The sequence below is a fragment of the Stegodyphus dumicola genome, chromosome X1 (assembly GCF_044657685.1).
Source record: "Stegodyphus dumicola isolate Sdum_Otavi_A_Nest chromosome X1, ASM4465768v1".
NCBI lineage: Eukaryota > Metazoa > Arthropoda > Arachnida > Araneae > Eresidae > Stegodyphus > Stegodyphus dumicola.
The window spans coordinates 217,782,147-217,804,042 of NC_140780.1; the positions used below are offsets into that span (position 1 = coordinate 217,782,147).

The 21,896-nt window shown below is 31.7% G+C and overlaps 1 protein-coding gene across 2 annotated transcripts in view; it reads left to right on the top strand.

Moving 5' to 3' along the window:
* The window catches only part of LOC118188339 (uncharacterized), a 28,337-nt gene extending 17,469 nt beyond the window's left edge, over positions 1-10,868 (top strand). The window contains exons 4-6 of one of the 2 annotated variants that reach the window (XM_035358755.2): positions 337-498; positions 6,293-6,616; positions 7,684-10,868. In XM_035358755.2, the coding sequence (XP_035214646.2) occupies positions 337-498; positions 6,293-6,616; positions 7,684-8,037 (840 nt within the window). In that variant the 3' untranslated portion in view covers positions 8,038-10,868. The remainder of the gene's footprint in view (positions 1-336; positions 499-6,292; positions 6,617-7,683) is intronic. The other variant, XM_085808478.1, reaches the window with a different exon arrangement.
* Positions 10,869-21,896: the final 11,028 nt, after the last annotated feature.

Consider the following 21,896-nt stretch of genomic DNA (forward strand, 5'->3'; position numbering starts at 1 on the left):
ATTCTTATTTTAACAGTGAAGTTTTATTTAAAAGGGGAATAAAGTACACAGCTGTTCTCATACTTTTGATCTAAAGCCAAGGAGTATCTTCAAAAACCTGGAAGTTAGCATATTAAATTGTTTAAAATGATTTGTTCAATTTTATTTTATTTATTTTTTGTATGTTCAAGAAAAGTTTCATGAAATCAGTTTTTATCTTTTATTCAAAATTGTTTTGTTTAAAAGGTATATCATTAAAATGAATAAAAATGTATTCAAATGTAATTACTTTCTTTGTCGGTTGCTGATGTGAATTACGTTTTCCAATAGTTTGTGTATTTTTATATTATGTTTCAGGCATGGTTTTACTCCTGTATTAATATTCCAATCTTAGTTCTATTAAATAAACATGCAATTCTAGAGGAATGCCTAAATACTGAAAGCAAGAATTTTCCTTTATGTATGGAAAATTTGCACGTTATATTGCGGAAGTTCCATAGATTGAAACATTTTTGTAGGGTAAGCATTTTTTCATCTTCTTGTGTAAATTTTATTCTTCTTGACTACATTGTGCAATTTTGAATATTCTGACAACTTACATTAGGTTGTATATATCAAAAGCTTTTAGAGCTAGGCTATCAAAAGCTAAGTGGAACAGAGGACAGTAAATAGGGAAAATCACTGTACTTACTGTAATGTGCCTAAGAAAATTGTCCACACAGTATGGTGCTGTTTTTCACTGCTTCCCACACCAAAGGGCTGCATTTCTAAACTTGAGTTGAGCGTGCACGTTTGCGATTGTAAGGTTTATATACAGCAAATGCACTTAAAATTTGTTTATCCAAAAATCATCTGAAGAGGTTTTCAGTAAATGAAGATATGTTTCAATAAATCAAGATATGAGCTGCTCATTATGAGATATGAGCATTCCATCCATTGGGATATTCTCACACTGAATTGGGTAAAATAGAGATCCACTTTTGGCCAAGTTCTGCCACCACTGGAAATGCACCTGTTGCATGCATAGGTCTGTCCATTCAATGACTCTAGGTAAGCAACAGTATTGTTCAAGAAAGCTGTCATGCAGCAATTATTGGAAGTACAAGTTTTTTTCTGGGGGGATATTTTCTTCTGACCTATGTTTTGGGTCAGACACGAAAATGTTTTAAGAGAGATATTCTTAGTTGTGTTTTCAATATCATATTGCAGATAAACAAAAGTGTGAAATTTTATGTAATACAGTACAAAGTCTGAAATTCAGATGTCCAATATCCAGAATGATCTAACATCTGGACTTTCTGACCACCAGCAATTTGTTTTTAAAAATTTGAGGGGAAAGGAAGAAAGAATTAGATTCTGAGAGGCGTATATGCTTAATACTTTGCACATATGCAATAGACATTTTTTCCTAATAAAGAATATGGAAAGTCCTAATTTTTAATTTCACTTTTGATGCTAAATAAAACATAATCAATGTTGAACAGTCATTTATTAACCCTTTGACGGGTGGTGGAACGCCACACCTTTTTTTACCAGTTTTTATCTCTCAGATGAAAGCTGCAAAATTCCATTTAAAGTACATACAATTACGCCTTTTAGTTCTCTAAATGTATAACAGATGACAGCACTAGTATTCATTCATAGAAATAATGTAAAATAAAAATTCTTTGCAGGTCTAATTTTGAAGCAGTTTTTTTTTTAATTAATTTATTTATTTCTAATGCAATTTAAATCGTCTGAACAACAACTTTGGGTGTTAAAATGAATATTTTTATGTGAAAGTTTCCTTTACTACAAAAAAAAATATTATTTGAATTCATATATATTAATTAAGAATGGTTGAAATTAAAAGGTGAAACCAAATACGTCTCACCGTGTATGTAGAAACTGCTGCTACTAGATGGCAGCATCGTTCAAATATTTTTAAATTCAAGTATCATGTTAATTTTATATGTTGTAATGCAGATTTATATTTTTTAATAAATTGCAATAATGTTAAAACATGAAAAATATTTAGTATTTTTTTCGAAAGAATTGAAAATATAACTCTGTCACATGAAATGTCATTGAATACTGAATGGATATGTAAATGTGATTCACCATAGAAAAATATCCTAAGCAGAGGAAAGAGAGGTGAAATGTAAATCATGACGGTTTTCTAAATTTCTTCCTTTTCAAACCTGTAGCAAATAAAGTACTGGAGTGAAAATCTTCTCTGTTTCAAATCTATTATGAAATCATTGAAAAATATATAAAAAGTTGTACAGAGAGTGATTTTTTTATTATGTAAATTTTTTGAAAATAAATATTTTTTATTTTGTGAATATGATCGATATTTTCTAGGTAATTATTCAAAAACGTTTTTTATATCTTGCATTTTCATTTTGTTGCTAAGCATGTTAGGAGAATTTACGCTGTGGCAAAGATGCCGTTTTACTGCTCTAGGTGAGCGGTGGGACAAGCGTTATCCCATTATGTCATGAATTACCTTAAAAGTTTACCTGTGTGGTTTTTTTGGGGGGGGGCATGAAATAACATTGTTTTAGGGGCTAGTTACCTATGTGTAAAGTTATTTTTTTCCAAAAAAAATTTTTTTTATGCACCGAACCTCAAAGGGTTAACATAAATCTGTATGATCAATAATTTGGTTTCATAGCCGGCCACCTTATTGTTTGGCATATTTATCAAACCAAAACATTCCATCAAATTTTATGGCTAATTATATGCTCCAGGATATACATATGTACACACATACACACATTTCTGAATCTAGTCCCGATAACAGAAGTGTACCAATATTTTAATAGTTGTTGCTGACTGTTTTGTGCTCAGGTTCTCATTTGCACATTATATTTCTAGTGTCATATTATCTTGATTTGACCATAGAGGAAAAAATGATGGCTATCATATGACCGTAGTTCCATGAGTTCTTTGGCCAAAACTGTTGGTAAGAGTGAAATGCATCAAATGTATGCTCATTTAAAAAACTGATTTTGTGAATATATTAATATTAAAATTGTACTGGGCTTAAAGGTAGTGTTACAACAAAGAATATATTGATGCTGAAATTTCAAACATTTTCTCTGGTACGCAAATTTGTTTTTAATTCTTTGAGTTTCGTGAACAGATGTAGAAGAAATAAAATCCCTTTATACTGGTTTTCAGCTGCAATTAAACTGATTGAAATCTGCTGCATAGCTATAACTAATTATCATTCAATCATTTTTAGTGTCTTCTACATAAAAATAAAGGAAAAGTACATAAAAATAAATAAAAGTAAAAGCAAATGAAAATTTGCAAAAAAAAAAAAAAATTGCCCATTTTTATTTTAATTTATGCTAAATATAAATTTTAAATGAGTAGTTGAATAAAACTTTGTCCTTAGAACAAAAATATTGGCATACTTTTATTATACATTATGCTTTTTTTTAATCTTCTGAAGTTTCATTTCTTCTAATTATGCTTGTTTAGGTGTAGGGAATGAATCATCCTAAAGCTCCTGGTATTTTCATGCATAAAACTGGGTTTTTTTTTGGCAGGGTAAGAAAAATAAAGAAGGCATTCCTTTTAGAAAAAAGTGCTAAATTTTCTAGAAAAAAAAAACAGGCAAACTGCTATAGTAATTTTTGTGCATTAGAAAAAAGTGTATCAGCAATTAATTTTTTAAACCACTTTTCTTAATCATCTTCATACAATGATTATTTTTTGTTTGGTTCATATGGTATTTTCTCCCTCCTTTCCATTTGCATTCATGGTGTAATTTTAAGCATGATTTTATGCATATTTGAGAGGTCTAGGTTTCGAGTCCCAAAGAGGGCACTGCACATTTTTCACATTTCCTGTTTCAAAAAAACCTAATGACTCTAAAAAGGGCCCGAACTAAAAAGGTGATGGATGATAATTTGTCACCAGCAGGATATGGCGATTGGGTCTCCTGATTCCCTGCCATCCTTCAAAAGGAGAAGTATATCAGGTATTTTCTCCCTCCTTTCTATATACCTTTGTAGTTTAATTGGAAGCATACTCAATACGTATTTACTTTACCAGGACTCTATGTTTCGAGTCCTGGCGAGGGCACTGCATATTTTTAACATCTCCTGCTTCAAAGAAACATAATGACTATAGGTTATTATATAATTCCAAATGAGCAGAATAATCTAATTTGTTCATTTAATTTAATGAATATTTATTAAATTAGTGGGATGATATCAACACTGAATAGTTTTCCCAGATTTGCAATGTATGCTCATATTCTTTTCCATCAAATCGTCTGTTCTTTAGGTTTGTTAGTGGTTGCTTATTATCTGTGTAGGTTTTCCTTAACCACTTGCGCTACGATTTAACTTCATGGTTGCGGTACCATGCGCTACAATATAACAACGGTAAAGTGTCTCATTTACGCTGTTCCGCGTCTGCGAGTGCAATCCAGAGCTGTAACTAGAGAAATAAACAATCTCGTTGTTAGGTGACGTGTGCACCACGTTATTTTCAGTTTTGCGATAAATGCCTATTGACGTGGTGTTCACGTCGCTTGCGGTTTGAGACAAAAGCATCTCGAAGTGCGTGGCACGTCTTTTTAGCGCAAGTTGTTAAAAGCAGCAGTTGTTCTCCACTACCATCTTAAAGTTAAGCATATGATGGGAAAATCAACAAAAATGGAAATGCAAAGCACCAAATGCCAGCAAATGTGTTTATCATGAAAGGAAACAAAGATTATGTGCAAAGATTAAAACAGTATTTTAGTTTTTGAAAATTATGTGATGTCACGTTTGAGTCAATAACATATTGATGTTTAAAGCTAAAATCAAACGAATCAGACAAATTTAACAGGTATATATAATTAAGGTATGTGACCACTATAGACCTTCATGCAAACTTTACATTGATTTCTCATGCTTTCAATGAGGTGATCAACCATAAAAATAATTTCTCCTTTTCGGTAATTTTTGAGTGTATGAGACTGACTGAGAAAGGTAAATGTGCACAGAGAGCCGCCTGAGGGTATCTCAAAAATTTGCAATGGGGTTAAGGTCGAGGGAATATGATGGTCATTTCATACAAAAAGCGCTCTCACTCTCCAATTATTCATTAATGATGTTGACTTAATGGGTATGGGCATTATTATTCATAAGGTGGTACTCAGGACCAACTACTGCAGCATAGTCATAGTGGGATGTAGGTATTCATCCCAATAATGCTCAAACTTCACAGAACCATCTTTAAAGATGTGTAGCTAGGTTTGATATGCCATTGAAATTCGAGCCCACACCATGCTGCCACCTCTAAATACATAATTTTATGCCTCATTTTGTATGTCCCTCTGGACCCTTGCATGCTTATCATCTGATTCCAGTGCAAATCAGGACTGGTCCGCAAATAGGATGTTGTACCATTCTGAGACAGTCTGTGCAATTAAGGTGTTGATATCACTTTAATCTTGCCAGCCTGGAGTAGGTGGTTAATGGAATACAAACACTGGACACTCACGCAAACATTTATTTCATGTGAAGCCTTTGGCACACACTACTGGCAAATATTGTCTTACCAAGTAATGCTATAAAGGCCAAAATCTGGAAGAAAGTTTTTTTTTTCGGGGGGGGGGGATACTTTCTTTCCAGATAAACTTCTACATCTCTTTTTTTATGTCTTTTCATATATATTTATAGTTTTCCTAAATCATTCTTTTATTCTTTAAGTTTTGTTTCATTTTTTAGATCTAGGGTTTATTTGAAGTAGTCAATATGAGATTGACACTTCAAATAAGATTATTTCTGCAAAAATCATATTAAGTAAAATAAATTATAGCATTTTATTTTTGAAAATTCATTCTTATATCTCCTCTTACTTGAGGTACATGCCTGTAATTTTAAAGTATAACACAAATTCTGTTGTGTTCATTTCGGTCAGGCTTTTCTTTTCCTTTATTAAAAAAAACTGTATTGCATGTTTTGTTTTGAGTATCAATATCCACAGTTTTATTTCATAAATTCTTTTGTTTTCATTTAAGTAAAGTGTTGTTTCCTTCATTATGACTTGCATATTTTGTTTGAGCACCATTACCTAAAGAGTTGTTATAACAAAATTCTTTGTGTTTGTTAAAGTAAGGCCTTTTTTTTTTTTTTTTTTTTTTTTTGTTGTTGTTGTCTTCATTACGACTGTATTATGTGTTTTGTTTGAGTACCAATCCGCAATATGGTCTCTTCATATATGAAGTTGTGTAAAGTTTATTAAGTTATAATTATTTTTTATTTCATTAAAATTTTATTGTTTAATCATATGTATTGATTATTTTTCATAAATTTTGCCTTCACAGATTCAATATACCCTTTTCTTGAAAGAAATTGGTATGCCATGTCATGAAGTAGTGACTTTGTTTATGAAAGAATATTCTCTGCCTAGTGATAATTGTGAGGGTAAAGGCAGCATATGCAGTCACTCCTGGAGAGATAGCAAAACTCGATACATATATAGTATAGAACATCTTTATGGAAAGAGGGGATCTGGAAAAAATTATAAAGCTCATAGTTGCAATGCACTTCAGTCTCACCAAAGTATTTGTGTTAATGAAGGTGGATGTCCTTTTAAAACATTTGATTCTAAATATCTTGAAAATGTTTTAAAGGCTATTAATTTTGAGGTAAGCTTTTTATTAACTCTTGAGACTAAATATATCTAAAAACTGTTGAGCATAATTTCTTTAAAGCTGCATATACAGTAGTATATAGTATGAAGAGTACAAATTTAATAACTTCTGAAAAGAATTTTTTCCTACTCTTGTAAATACAGAAGTATTTTTGTTTATAGTTGAGTAGCTTGTACTTTTTTTTTAGTAACTTACACATTTTAATAGATTATGGATTTTATAATTGGGGAAACAGGTACTTATGCCCAGGGCTGTGGAGTCAATAGGAAAAATAACCGACTCTGATTCCTGGAATTTTAATGACTCCGATATATTTCTTCTGCAATAAACCCTCCATTTCAGAAAGATCAAACATCCCATTCTTGCCTCCTGTCAATTCTTCAGATTGCAGCTTTTTTTGTGGCTACATATAGTATAGAAAGAAGTGTTTCCAATTCTGCAAGATCATTCCACAGTCTTTCTGTTAGTGAAACATTAGGGTTATCTACATCTCCTAAAAATGTTCTTAATTCTAAAAACCTCTTTATCATCAAATATGTACTTCCTTATCGTGTTGCCTGATCAATAATTGCTCCTTTTCCTGCTTGCTTCCTAAGAATGGCATCAATTTTAAGATTTGCTGCTATTGCTGCTTACCTAAATTTACCAGTGAGATTTGTAACTAAATGAATCAGTTTAATCACTAATGGCAATTATCACATCCATCTTCCTCCCTTATATTTATTTATTAATATGTCAATAAAATAGAAAATAACTATCTATTAATGTATACAATCCATAAATAAAAATAACTCAGCCTGTCATTAATTTTTTTCAATTCATTTTAATTTCATTTCATATTCAAACTGTCCAACAAAAGCTGGGATCGACCTGTTTTTAGCGACTCCAGCTCCGACTCTTTCTACCTCAAAATCTACCTGACTCCATGACTCCGACTTCACAGCCCTGCTTATGCCAAATCTGGAAAATTTTTGTTGTGATTATTTTCTGTTTTGCTGCTAAAGTGGCTATACTGAATTATTTTATAATCTTTTCTTTTATTAACTTGTTATGCTATTTAGGTTGAAGATATTGAAGATATAAAGTCATTAACAAAGAAAAAGAAGTTCAAAGAAGCTTGTTGTATATCACTTTTAAAAAAGATGAGCATGTCTGTGCATGAACTCATAACTATCGGAAATACTACAGAAGGTAATGCTTTGGTCAAAGATGCGATGGAAAGTAGTCTTGATATTTCAAAGTGGTTTGAAAGTATTTCTCTGCAAAATTTATCAAGTGATTCTTATTCTGTTAATAAAAATTTTATACAGGAACCTGAGTTCCTAACCAAATTATCATCTGTATTAATGAGCCCATCTGATTTCTATTTTATTTTGTCCAGTTTTAAAACAAAGAAAGAGAAATCTGTTTTCTAAATTATTTTTCCATATTATCATTGATCTGAACTTTTTGACAGGAAAACTCTTGTATCTTTCCCAAAATGCTAAATCCATGAATTATGTCTCATTACAAAATGTTATTTTCATCATATGTTTGATGTGTAATGTAGCTACTGTTGACTTATTTCCTTGTGTTTAGTGAATTTAAAGAAAGCATTTGTTTTTCTTTATACTATTTTTTAAGTATGTTCTTTAGCTTTTGCAAGTAAAATATGAAGCAACATTCTGGTGAAAAATCCACTAAATTTGCAGTTTGATTATTTTCCGTTTTCAACACTGCTTTAGTTCTTAACGTATTGAACAGATGAGGTGATAAATCATATTTCTGTTCACTACTGTGATTAACCCTCTGAGCGGCACAAGATTTTGGATCCATCATGAAGACTTGTATTTAAACAGCATTTATTAATTGAGTTTTTATAATTACTTATTTTAGTCTGTATTTTCGTAAACTTACATTCATTAAAATGATATTTACATTATTAAAGAAAGTAAGAAAGCAAAATATATTTAATAAGCTAATATATGCCAAGTAGCAAAACTTCTGATGACCATATAAAGCCAGTCATAATGCTCAGAGGGTTAAAAAAAAAACAGAGATTGTATTTTGCTTGAAAGTTTGTTTGGAAAGCTAAATTAACTTCTTCAAATTTCTTACTTGCAGTGCTTTTTAAGAAGCATCTTTGAATTATGACAAAAAATATGTGAACAACTCTGTAATACTTTTGGTCCAACAGTGGCCGTGCGGTAAAGTCACTGAACATTAGTTTTGTCCAGGGCTCATAACTTGATGAATGGGCTGGCAGCATGAACATTTTTGTGGTTTTCCCCATGTGTAATGTGTATACAAGCCAGTTTCTCTTAGAAAGTCCTCCATGAAGGCATCCCTGTTCCTAGGTAGTACTCGAATGCTTTGCCATAACTAAATAAACATTAAGCCAAAATATAATACATCCATCTTGTATGAAATAAAATTCATTCTACTTTCAGAATGATGAATGACTGGCTGCCCTTTTGATAAATGAATGTAATTTTGAAATTTAGGTTTATAAAAATAGTAGTGATACATTTTCTAAGCACTGAATTGCAATGTAGAATGGAGACAAAATATACAGATCATTGTTTCTCTTAATTAACCTAGAAGTGATATCATAACACTGGTTTGTATAGATTACCTTTCTTACTTCTGTAATCATGACTGTTATGAGATTAAATTTATGAATAAGCTTGAAACAGATATTTGGAGATAAGAATAAAATATACAATCCTGTCTTCAAAAAGCTCATGGAAAATGTAGGGAAATTCTGTTTGAAATGTTACCAATTGTTACATAGGAACCTTCAAATAGTATATCACAATACATACACTTGCTCCATTGCTTCTGACATTCCTGGAATTATTGGAAGAATGCCATTTTTAATGTATACCATAGATTGACCATCACATCAATTGAATTTCTGAAAATACTGATGCTGTGGAACCATGTTGATAAGTGAGAACAGCAAGATAAGAGAATGAGAAATGTAGATGGTTGTGGCGTGAAAGGAATCTGTTTTTTTATCAAAAAACCCAGATAGCTTTGCTCAAAGGGTGACATGACACTGAGCAATTGATAGCTACTTTAACTTTGGGCTAGAACACTAACTATTTGGTGTAGAACACTAAATATTTGATCTTGATGGTGTAACTTCATGCGTTTCTTCTGTACTTAGTATGTTAATGGTTTCTAACAGAAAACTTAAAGCATTGCAAGTTTCACACCAATTATTTTCTTTAAAGTATTTTGAAGGCAGCATTATCAAGAAATTTATATTTAAAATTTTCCCAAATTATCAGCAAAAAGGGGGGTTGATTGTGTGTATGTTGTCTGGAATCAAATAGACTGGGACTGTGATATAAAAAAATCGGTGATTTTCTTGTGCTGATAGTTACTAGCAGGCACTAGTGGCTTACTAAGACTAAATATTCCTCATATATAATGTTAACTTTATCTTCAACAAAGTGCACTGAAATTCAACTATCCATTAATGCGAGTCAAAAGTTCAAAATGCAATCACTTTTGTTAATTATATCAGATTCTGTAAATTAAAACAAATACTGAAATAAAAAATGCCAAACAAATTCACTTCTTATAATGTATTGATGATACCAAAGAGCATGTAACTTGTTATGAAAATGCAAAAATAATAAATAATAATAAGTAGAACCTCATTCTGGTTGGATTCATTTTATTCGGGGTAGAATCACTAATACACTAAAATCATAGTTATTTTAACTGCTTTAGATTGCTCTTTGTGCTTCGTATTATATTGGTGCTCATAGGTGTTATGCTTATTACATAACATGCATGTTTCCAAAGAATGTTATCTATGATATAATATATGATCTTATTTCAAGTAGTGGGTCACTGATCTTAAATAAGCATTTATAGTTAGATTAATTTCTTGGCAGCCAAATAGGTAGAATTTGGGGGGGGGGTATTCTTTGTGATTTATCTAACTTTGTAACTGCAAAACCTAAAAAGCTAAGTAAAGATAGTCATTGTGAGTCTTATAAAAAATATTTTGCTTTAAGAAATCTTATTTAGTAAATAAAGGCATGTGTTGTTAAGCTGCATATTTTATTACAGTAAAGAAATTTTCTGTGGTCATACTACACTCTGACTTGAATACTGGATAAGTCTTATGCTTAACATGTAAACAGTTATACAGTACTGAAATTCTTTTTGCGATCAGTAATTTATGTATTTTATAAACCATTTGTTTATGCTAAAGACAATTGTTTTATTTATGTTCTTGCAAAAGTAATGCATATGTGCATCTGAGAACTTCCGAGTATTTAACTGGGACTTAATTGCCGACCAAGAATTTTGAAGTCTTTTTATACTTTGAGTTTGATGTATATGTGTATTTTTATATATATCTTATTTGTTCTAGCTAATATTAAAATTGTAAATACTTTTCAATGAGCTTTGAAAATTCTTATGACAAAATTTTATTGCTGTTTCTTTTTTTTTTTTTTTTTTTTTTGTATTTTATTACTATATTGATAATTATTTTAATCACTTTGCACTTGTTCTCACTTCATTTAAATTCTAAAAATAAATGAAAATCCTGTCTGTGATCTTCACCATGTGTAACATGATTACAATCTTTTAGAAAGTGTTTTATGAGGGCATTTTTGTCCTTACAGATAGCCATTGCATGCTGTGCCTTAATTTAAATGAACCAATGCTGTTTTGATGTTTTTCAACCTTCAGTTTTTAAAAGATTTTTAAAAGGATGAAAGAGCATTTATGCTCTAAAATATTACTGTATCTGCCTTTGTGTTCATACTATTTGGTAATAAATAGGTTTTAAAATTTATTTGAAAAAATATAAGAGAGAGTTAGTGGAAGATATTTTTATTGAACTTAACAAAAATTTTGATCAGACTTACATTTTGTAAGAAAAGTTGAAATATTATGCTGGTCATGTATATGAACGAAAAAATATATTTATTAAACTGACTTTCCTTTAATACAAGCTGTATTTTATTGTGTCATGTCTCAAATATTATAATAAAAACCACTTGAATGAAACAATGATGAAAAATATCTCAGACGTAGAAGTAATCATTTACATCTTTTTTAAACTATTTTTTTATTGTTTCATTTTTAAATGTAGTAAAGTGATCACAATATACAAAAATAGTGAACTATGAAATACTCTCTTTAGAAGAATTTAAATATCTCTATTTGTTGATAAGTTTTTAGACATTAAAATTCATCTTAAATAGGAGGAAATTTCTAAATTATCAAAATCAGAATAATTAGAGATTCCAGTAATGTTTTTAAAAAAATATAGAACATCCCAAATGATTTTTTGGTCATTCTATGAGTATATTTACCGTAATTTCGCACGTATAGTCCGCACCATCGTATAGTTCGCAGACACGATTTTATATAAAAAAAAAATTTTTTTAAATTGTCAGATAGTCCGCACCACCGGATAGTCCGCGGACTATACGTCCGAAATTACGTTTTTTTAATACAGCAATATTCCCATGCTTTTTTAACACATCCTTTTGTTTGCGCAAATTTCTCACCGCTTTCTTGTCCACTTCAAAATAACAGAGTAAAATCCTAGTATACGGTGCAGCCTTGGCGCGACTTTGAAAATTATCGCCAACACCAAAAATGATCCAAAGAACGTCTATATATGTACTATACATGCATAGTATATATACTATATACATAGTATATACTATGTTTAACTATATATTTTCTTTGAATGACCCATTAACTACTCATCGTATATGTCCCGTTTTTACTGCTCATCATAAAGTCGCCAAAAGTAGTCAAATCCCATGTGCACCGGATACTAGGATTAAACCAACAACGGCCCGCTTCTCTATTTCCATCTTTTTCAGTTTTCTCAAGTACCTCTCAGCAGTAAATCTCATCAACGTTAGCAAAGATGAAAGACAAAATACGAAAACAAAATACTGTGCAATGTGCTATCCTCGTGATAAGTGGTAATGAAATGTGACCTTCGACCCCACTCACTCGGTGTTGCCAAATCACGCTTTTTTTTTTTTTGTACTCCAGGTACTTTCTACTATGGCTCCTAAAAACCGAGCTGACGCATCAACTACTTTTCCCCCTCCCGGCAGTTGTGCTAAAGCAGTGCGAAGGATACTTGGAATCTTGCGCTTTTTTTATATTTGATCATCGGCAGTTCATGACAGCGTGTTTTTTAAATTTCAACAATTTTAACTGTGAACAACCAGCGTATTATCTGCACTGGTGGATAGTCCGCAGCTTCAAAAATTCGCATTTTAAACACAGATAGTCCGCGGACTATACGCGCGAAATTACGGTACTAGTGGCCAACCACTAATGATGACAGATTCCAGAAGATATCTGAAACTAAAAATTTTTGTTCAGTTTCTTATAATAAACAGAATCAAGTTTATTATACAAATGCAGGAACAGTACTACTGAAAGGAACTGTTTTGCCATTTTAGACTGGTTGTCATATGTCTCATTGAAGAAAGTGATGAATCTACACTAGCTGATATACTGCTTGCAGTTCGATATATATGTTTAAGGAAAGCATACGAAGCCTATCCTATTAACTAGTATGCTTTTCCATAATCAAATAAACCAAACATTCTAACGCGAAAGGTCTTCCAACTTTGAGCAACAGTTGGAAGTTTGAGGAAGAAATTTAGCTGCCTAATACATTCAAAAAGAATTAAATCAGCTAAAATTAGCTGCTAAATTTCTTTTGATAATCAGAAAAATTCATTAAAAAACAAATTTTATTTCTTTTGAAATAACAAGTTTTTCATAAAGTTATAAAACAATACCGCATTCCAGTGTATAGTTTTATTTGTGTAATTGATTCTTTACCTCGATTTTACAGTTAATTTCTATGATATTGTACACCATGTCCTCAAAAGTCTTTAACCAGCTTTTTTTATTGCAATTGTTGACTGTACATATACACTTCCAGTCACAAAATTATTTTAATTCAAAGATTCACGTTTTTTTATTTTGTAATTGAGTTCTACATAAAATACAAATCTAACTTTTTATACATTTCTTCAGTTTCTGTATTTATATTTAGTAAAATTTTATATTCATTATAAAAATACATTTAATTTTAAAATTTGCAATTTTTTGTCATCATTTTCCACCAGCCTTGAGGGGTCGGTTAATAAATAAATTAGAGTAGTTCAAGGTTAATTTTCTCCTTACATGCCATTTAGTAATATTCTTATGTGATTTACCTGGTGTGGGATTTATAATTATGTTACAGCTGGAATGTTGAGTTTTCACCCAAATAATTTAAGTTCTGAAATGTGTCATTAATATTCTCATGCAGTCTATTACTTTAGAATCTTAATCTAAAACTCGCACAAAAAATTGTTTAAATACAAATATTTTATTTTTAATTTATGAAAATAAGTTAACTAGTTGGCAGTATGACAATATCAAAGCCTGTCATTGTTTTTTAGAACAGAAATTCTATAAGACTGATTTGAATGTGGAAAAAAGTTCATTACTTCAAGCAGTTCAAATCTGGTTTCAGGAAAATTAAGTACTAAGCAACCAAATACATATCGGGAATAAATATAAACCTGGTACAAAAGTACGATCGAGAATAAGAAAAAAACAAATGAAAATAATACAAGATAAGGTATGAGGGGGGAATAGTCAACGAGAGGTCATCCTCTGATCTGTTGTCCACAGTAGCTGCTGCTTTGTTTTACCTGAAATGACAGAAGACACCCGCTGCATCAAATGAGCAAAGTAAAGTTGAAAATGTGGATAAATCATTATGCACACTAAGTGAAGATGCAAATACATGAAAATTGCTGGAGAAGGAATGAGACTGGAAGCTTAGCCACTGTCAGAGAAAGGGGAAATGTGTGATTAATTCGCACTTTGTACAATCTTCTATGATTCTTATTGTTGTTCTAGTCTCATGCAGAGGGTAGATGGGAGTGCTGTTTCATTTTCTTTTTGACATGCTTCGTGAAATTCTGAACTTTTTTTAGCGATTTCGGCAGTTTCAGTATAATCGACATGATTTTATACAAGAATCATATTTTGTCCCAGAATTTGCTGAGGCAATTACTATGCCTGAATGTTTGTTTAAAGAACTCTCCTTTTTAATCATTAAGTTTCAACTGACGTCCAGTTTGAATCAGAAATAATTTTCTAAAGATACATTAGTCAATTGGTAAGCAAAACAGCATAATCTTTTATTCATGTTATACCTTAAACTGATGCAGAAAGTGTTTGAAGTTGGTTTAGCTCCTGTGGCCTCCAGCCATTCTGCAAATACCACCACTGAACTTGTTTCTGATTAGCTATTGCTTCCCGTGTCTTATTTGTGGGAAATAGCCTTAATGGCCTTTTTCTATTGTTTTCCTTTTTTCTTTTCGTAACTATCTTAATTTTGACAATTAAAGAAAGACATTAAATGTTTTTGCTTCCGATTCAGCTTTTAGATTTTTTTAGCTCTTTTTAATTTTTTATTTTAATTATTACTATATGATTTTTATGAATACATACATAATTTACATAATTCAGACATATTGAGCATTCAAGATTGGAACTTTAGTAAACACTCTTTAATCAATAGCAATAAAATCATGGCGTCATGACCTAATCATAAAACTCTTGAACTTCTGCAATACTGCTTGAATGTCATCACTGTTTTGTTTATTTACGGCAAAGCTCACTAGATCTTCCTTTGCCTGTGGCTTCTGGTTTGAAGATTACCTTTCTGAAGAACTTCGTAAGGAAAACCAGCCCATATTTTGTATCATGAAAACACCACATAGCAGACTCATCATCTGCCATTAATGCAGGCTACATTCAACACTGAGATAAATGCCAGCAGTTAATGCAACAGGTAATTGTGGCAGTTAAAAATTAGCTGTAGGGAAAAAATAAGAACATTCATTATCTATCTTATTGAGGAATGATAAAAACTGGTGTAATTTTCCTACAGTTAGTTTGTAAAATGGATTTAGCTAAAACACTAAAAAAAGTCACTGCAAATGACAAAAATATTGATTAAAAGTGAAAATGTTACCTTTGACTACCAATCATCTTCAATGTTACGTTGTATACAACAAGATGGTATATTTGTATAAGGTAGATGGTATATGTGTTGTGTAAAACCTTCAATTGCAAGTAATTTGGTCTACAAATCCTTTGCAAGATGAGCAAAATTTTTAATAAATTTTAGCTTTATAAGTGAGCATGGTCTTGCAATATGAGTACTATGTATTTGCTTTACTTGGCGATGGGCACTAATCACAACTGAATGTATGATTTTTCTCTCTGTCTTTGAGGGTTTAATCTGCATGGGTAATCATCTGCATCTGGTCACAGTTGACATGGCTTGTTCATTTCGTCTGTGCCCATGAGAGCAGTGGCAGATCTAGAATTTAATTTGGGGGAGGGGACAACCACTATCATGATGTCGAAATAACCTCTGAATAATTTCATTCATGTTATGCTGCTGGAGATCAGTCGACAGTGGAATAAAACGTTTTCTTCTACAAGTGTATTTTTAATTATATACAACAAAATTAATCCTTTTAAGCCCATTTCTCATGTACTGTTTTGTACATAGTTTTTTAGATAATTTAGATTAGAAAATAATTTTGCACGTGGCAACTGCTAATGTTATTATGATTAGGAAAAATCTTCTGTTGCAGATAAGCAACTACTATTTTGCTCTTGTTGCAATTTTCTTCGCAAATGTTGATATTTAGTGCTTAAATTATCAATATCATTATCCCACAAATCAGAAAAATATGTATTTAAAACTATTTTGAATTTTCCTTCATATTCAGAGCCCGAGTGATTAAGTCACTAAACCAGTTTTCCCCATGTATATGAGCCAGTTTTTCTTAGAAAGTCCTCCACGAAGGAGCCCACCAGCGGCCGAGCGGTAACGTCGCTGAAAACTGGTAGTTCGGTTTTCCCCATGTGTAATGTGTATACGAGCCAGTTTCCCTTAAAAAGTCCTCCACGAAGGCATCCCTCCTTTAAGGCAGATAGCCCTCGAGTACTTTGCCGTAATCTAATAAACCAAACCAAACCTCCACGAAGGCATCCATCCTTTTAATCAGATAGCCCTCTAGTGTCTTGCCATAATCAAACAAGCCAAACCTTCATATTCAGATTAGAGAGGAAATTTATTATTTTTTTTTGGAAAATTAAAAATCAAAAGAATTCAGTATTTCTTTCTGTTTAAAAAAATGCTCTTTTAAATCCAGGATTACACCGTCCAAGAAGTGATTAAAATTTACTTCAAAAATAGGATTAGGTGGATTCAGTTATAATATCAAAACGATATTTTTGTTTGTTTGCCAGTTACGCAGGAGAAATTTAAAATTATACTTTTATTTGCTTTAGAGTTGTGGTTGACTCTGAATAAATTGCATTGAAAGCGTTTCCTGAATTTTCACTAATTTCTTGCAGTTCTCATGAAACATCGTCACATAATTGAATATCTGCTGTGATATGTATCGATTTTAACTTTAAAAATCCTACTTAATAATAAGGTATATGTTTTCTGACTTGAAAATAATGCAGTCACAAAAGCAGATAATTTGAATTAACTCAGAAGTACATAATTCACAGAATATGATTCCTTATCATGCTAATTCTTTATTATTTCTTGTATATGAACCTAAGATTTTAGTAATTCAACCATAACAGATTCGTGTCTCTCTATCCAACGAAGACACAGTTTTTCAGAGATAGTATTCTTGAAGAAGGGCCGAAATTTGTTATATTTTCTTGTAACATAGAATTTCTTTTAAGGGTGTTCACAAAAGAACACTTTTCTATCGCTTCTATGAAATTATGAATACCTTTAACGTAATATGCATCTGAAATTGCATTAATTCAGCGAATGAGAAGCACAATGCACATAGAGTACTGAAGGAAATGCTTCTCTTACTTTACTTCCTTAAATATCCTGGACGTACACTGTGTACCTCACGTGGTATGGTATATTTCTAGTGATTTAACGGCATGTTCTTTTTAGATTGCTGATAATATTAATTTTTAACACTAAAACTTACCAGAATCAAACACCTGTTGAAAATTAAGCAAACATCAAAAAAAGATTTTATCCAAATTTTTGCTTTTTATCGGCTTGTGAAGATGGAACCTCGAAAACTGTATTGCAACTATAACTGTTTTTACGAATGAAGATGATCAAGGAGAAATGAAAAATAATGCTGCGATTCTACCTAACGCAGAAACGAATATCACCAGTTCGATGCCAAATCCGCAAGATCGTTGCAATTGTAATTCCATAATTTTAAAATTATAGACGCGCAGAACTGCTAAATCGCTCTAAAATTACTAACCAATGAACTCAGCGGATTTTCATTCTACAAATTATCTGGACTAAAATCTAAAGTGTCTCAGGATTCAAGGATTAATTATTTCGGAGTATCTTTGGTATAATACCAACTGTCCCCACATCATAAAATTAGAATAGTAAGCAGAGTTGAGAAAAAGATGCATACATAGATGTTAAGAAAAAGTAGATATGATTTGAGAATGTTTTAGGGAGAAAAAGTTAGCTTTTAAGTATTTTAAAATTTTTGAAAAATAAATAGCAGTTAACGAAACTCGATCCCGGGACATAAGGAACACGAGTTTAACGCGTTAACCACAAAGCTAAGTAGAATGCAAGTATTTTTATATTTTTTAAATTTTTTATGACAAGCACAACACCAAAGATAAAAGCCAACAATTTGGTGGTTAAGATTAATCGGCTTCTTCGTCACATAGATATAAAATCAGAGATTAGCAATGTAAAGGGTCGTTCACACTTATAAAATCAGAGATTAGCAAAGTAAAGGGTTTTATCTGAGTTAGCGGAATCGGTTCCCTTTATCGACTAGCTCCGTTTTCGTAAAGTTCAGATTTTTCAGTGTTTAGATCCGAATGAATCACATCGCTACGGATGATGCTTTAAGGGTTGAGCTTAACTTTTATTTTTCAAGGCTTGGAGTTTCTTAATATGCGTCTTCGTAGCGGTACTCCAGATAGTACATGCATAAAGGATGATTGGTCCCATAATCTATATAACAGAGAAGTGCTTTGTTTTTAACTGACGGATGGCTCTTTCGAGCTAATTGTGGGAATAATTAGGCTCTACCTATCTTCGCTTTTTTTGGGCAAAATCTCGGTATGAAGACGCCAGATTAATTTTTAATCGAGCATCACACCAAGATACTTTATAAAGTGTGGCCTTCTTAGGTAGCGTACAGTTAGACTGGAATCCTAAAAGACAATTTGTGAGTTGTCTCTATGTCTTACAAGTACTACAGAAATAGGGAAAGGGTGTAAAGGACCCTTTATGAATTCAAATAAAGGTTAGCGGAGAGGCACCAACTGAGATTGGTTAATTATGGCAGAGTAATCAGTATAAGGGGAAGGATGGATACGTAAATGACTTTATTGACAGTTTTTACTTTATTTACATCACGCAAGGTGAAAACGTTGTGGGATCTATGAAGCCAGTCTCTCCTTATTGACACACCCAAACCAAGCAAAATCTAGATATTCCGAGGATTTAGCAACTAGGCCTGCTGGCTGCACCCACAGTAATAGGGTACAAATTAACCAATGAGCACACAAAAAAACTGAGTAATAAGGGTTCTATGTTGAATTTAGCTCCTATTTTGTGGCATCACATGTGTCTAGAGTTTCTGCCGCCCGGGGAGATTCCTGATTTTGCAGCCTTTCTTGATATACAAACAAATAACTAAAAAATGACATATAGGGACATAAATTTAAATTCTATGTGTTTTTGAAGAAAATTTTTAATTCCAACGTTTAATTTTTTTCTTTTGTTTACAAAACCATCGGAGATATTGTAGAGGTCTACTTGGTTGCTCCAGTTTCTGTAATGTAGATAGTGCAGCAATTTTAAATCAAAATAAACTTAGTTCATAAATACTCCTTAAAGGATTTTTATTTGGAAAACTCTTCTCACAACTGACAGCACTTGCAACAATTGTGAAGAAAGTTCACAATAGTAGTAAAATATTGGAACTTTATTCTGGATACTGTATTTTAGAATAAACTGCAGATATTCAAAAGTCCCCCCTCCTTCCACGTTCCTATTTTGTTTTCCCAAGCAATAGAGAAAATAAAATCTGAAATACATTTTTCTTAACGAAGAATTTTGCCTTATGAATGTGACTGTGATCAGAATATAGTTGATTTTTGTAATTCTCGTTCAAAGGTTTCGGCGGAAGAAAAAAGGGAACAAGAATATGTAGCTGTTGAAATTTCGTGGGGATGTTTTTAATCATTTATATAGAGTAAAAACTAATTTTTTCTCAGTTTAATTGTGCACGGTAGTTCAGAACCTCGTTGGTATTTACATGCCTCAATAACGATTCTTATGACTAATCCCTATAAAATAATGCATCATGCGAAAAATGCATATCCACGCCCCACAGAAATGTGCCACCACCACCCTCTAGCTATTCCACTGTGTAATCATATAGTGAATTTAATGGGATCAGATTATTTAATTTAGGCAAAGTACATGAGAGATATCTGGATTAAGTTCCATTCTAATTTTGTGTGAGATCTCTCTAGATTACAGTAAAGTGAGTCGTTAAAAGACCCCCCCCCAAAAAAAATGCTTATTAATCATGTGTTGAAGCTTCGGACTGCAGCAAGATCATTAATAAAGTTTTCATTGCATAGACTGCGGTTTCTGTGCAATAATTTCTATCATTGGCATAAGCACAAAATTAATTTTCTAACGCTATCTGGCTCCCTCATCTTCATACTCTCATTACAATGTAAAATGTTTAACTATAGTAATCGGTAAAAGCAGTTTCCTTTTTCCCTCTGATTCTTTTAAGTCGTTAGTTACGTTTATTTGATAATTCCTCCCCGTCCACTACATGTTACCGATTTCCTTTAGTTTATGGAAAATTTCTGGAATCATAGGCAATCCATTTATCAAAAAAGACGTGGCATTTAAATATATATATATATAGTATATACAATGCTGTGTTATACTGTTTTAAGCTGCTTTATTAGAATTCTAACACCTGCATACCATAGCTTGCGGAAGATTTTATGTTGGACGGTGCTGCCATGTAGCGGCATATACGTGAATACTAATGCACAGAAATAAAGTCATCTATTTTTTTTCTTTTTTTTTCCTTTTTTTTTTCTTTTTTCCTGCAGCATTTACTTATTTAATCTATTTGTTATATACCAAAATATACATGCAAATGCACTCCAAAGTCAAACGCTTTGATTATGCTTTAATTGAGAATGTAATTTTAATCCGACTCGTTTGCGAGTCTTATAAATCTGTAATATGAAACTGTAATAGTTTTTAGAGTTGAAAAGCTAGAAATATGAGTTAAAAGTGTTCCTAAAGAAGATATATGCGTTTGTGGTTCTGTATGTATATATATATATATATATATATAAACTTAAAGCATCGTATAAAGTAAGTAAATAAATGCATTATAAAATATTCAGTTTTTTTGTCTATATGTTATGTTACCGGCAAAGTAGGAAACGCCGGCATTCTGTAGAATTCCAAGGTATTCTATATAATGCCGGACGATTTTAGGCAAAGTGTGAAAAACGTGAATTATTACATACTTTCCCTAAGCATTGTATATAATACCTAGGCATTCTATAGAATGACAAATGCTTCATTCCTAAAAAATACAAATGTTATTTTGAAAAATTAACTTAATGAGAATGCCATTTAAAAACTGTTATTCGAAATATGTAAAAAAAGATAGTGAGACTATCTTGATACAACATAATAAATTTGTATTTTCTATCTGGCTGAGACTGGGAATCAATAAGATCTATCTGACAATGAAAATTAAATTCAGAAACAAATATAAGTTTCACAACAATGCCCTTTTTAATTAATAGGCCCTTTTAATATTTAATTAAACAATGCCCTTTTAATATTTAATTAATAAGGGCATTTAACAATGCCCTTATTGTTTTTTCTGACAGGGTTCACAAAGGTGATTGCACAATTCAATATCATTTACCTTATTGTTTTTTTCTGACAGGGTTCAGAAAGGTGATTGCACAGTTCAATATCATTAAGTGTAATGTTTCTGTATTTGGGCTGAAAGTTTTTCAACACGTCGTTCGTGTCACGTCGTTCGTGTCCAGTATTCAAACGAGTTTTCATGAATTACGGGAAATAACTCAGCGTCCGTGAAGTAATACTGTATAGTACAGACGCTTTCTTTAACAGGATAAATGAATGTAATTTTGTTTGCCACAAACATCA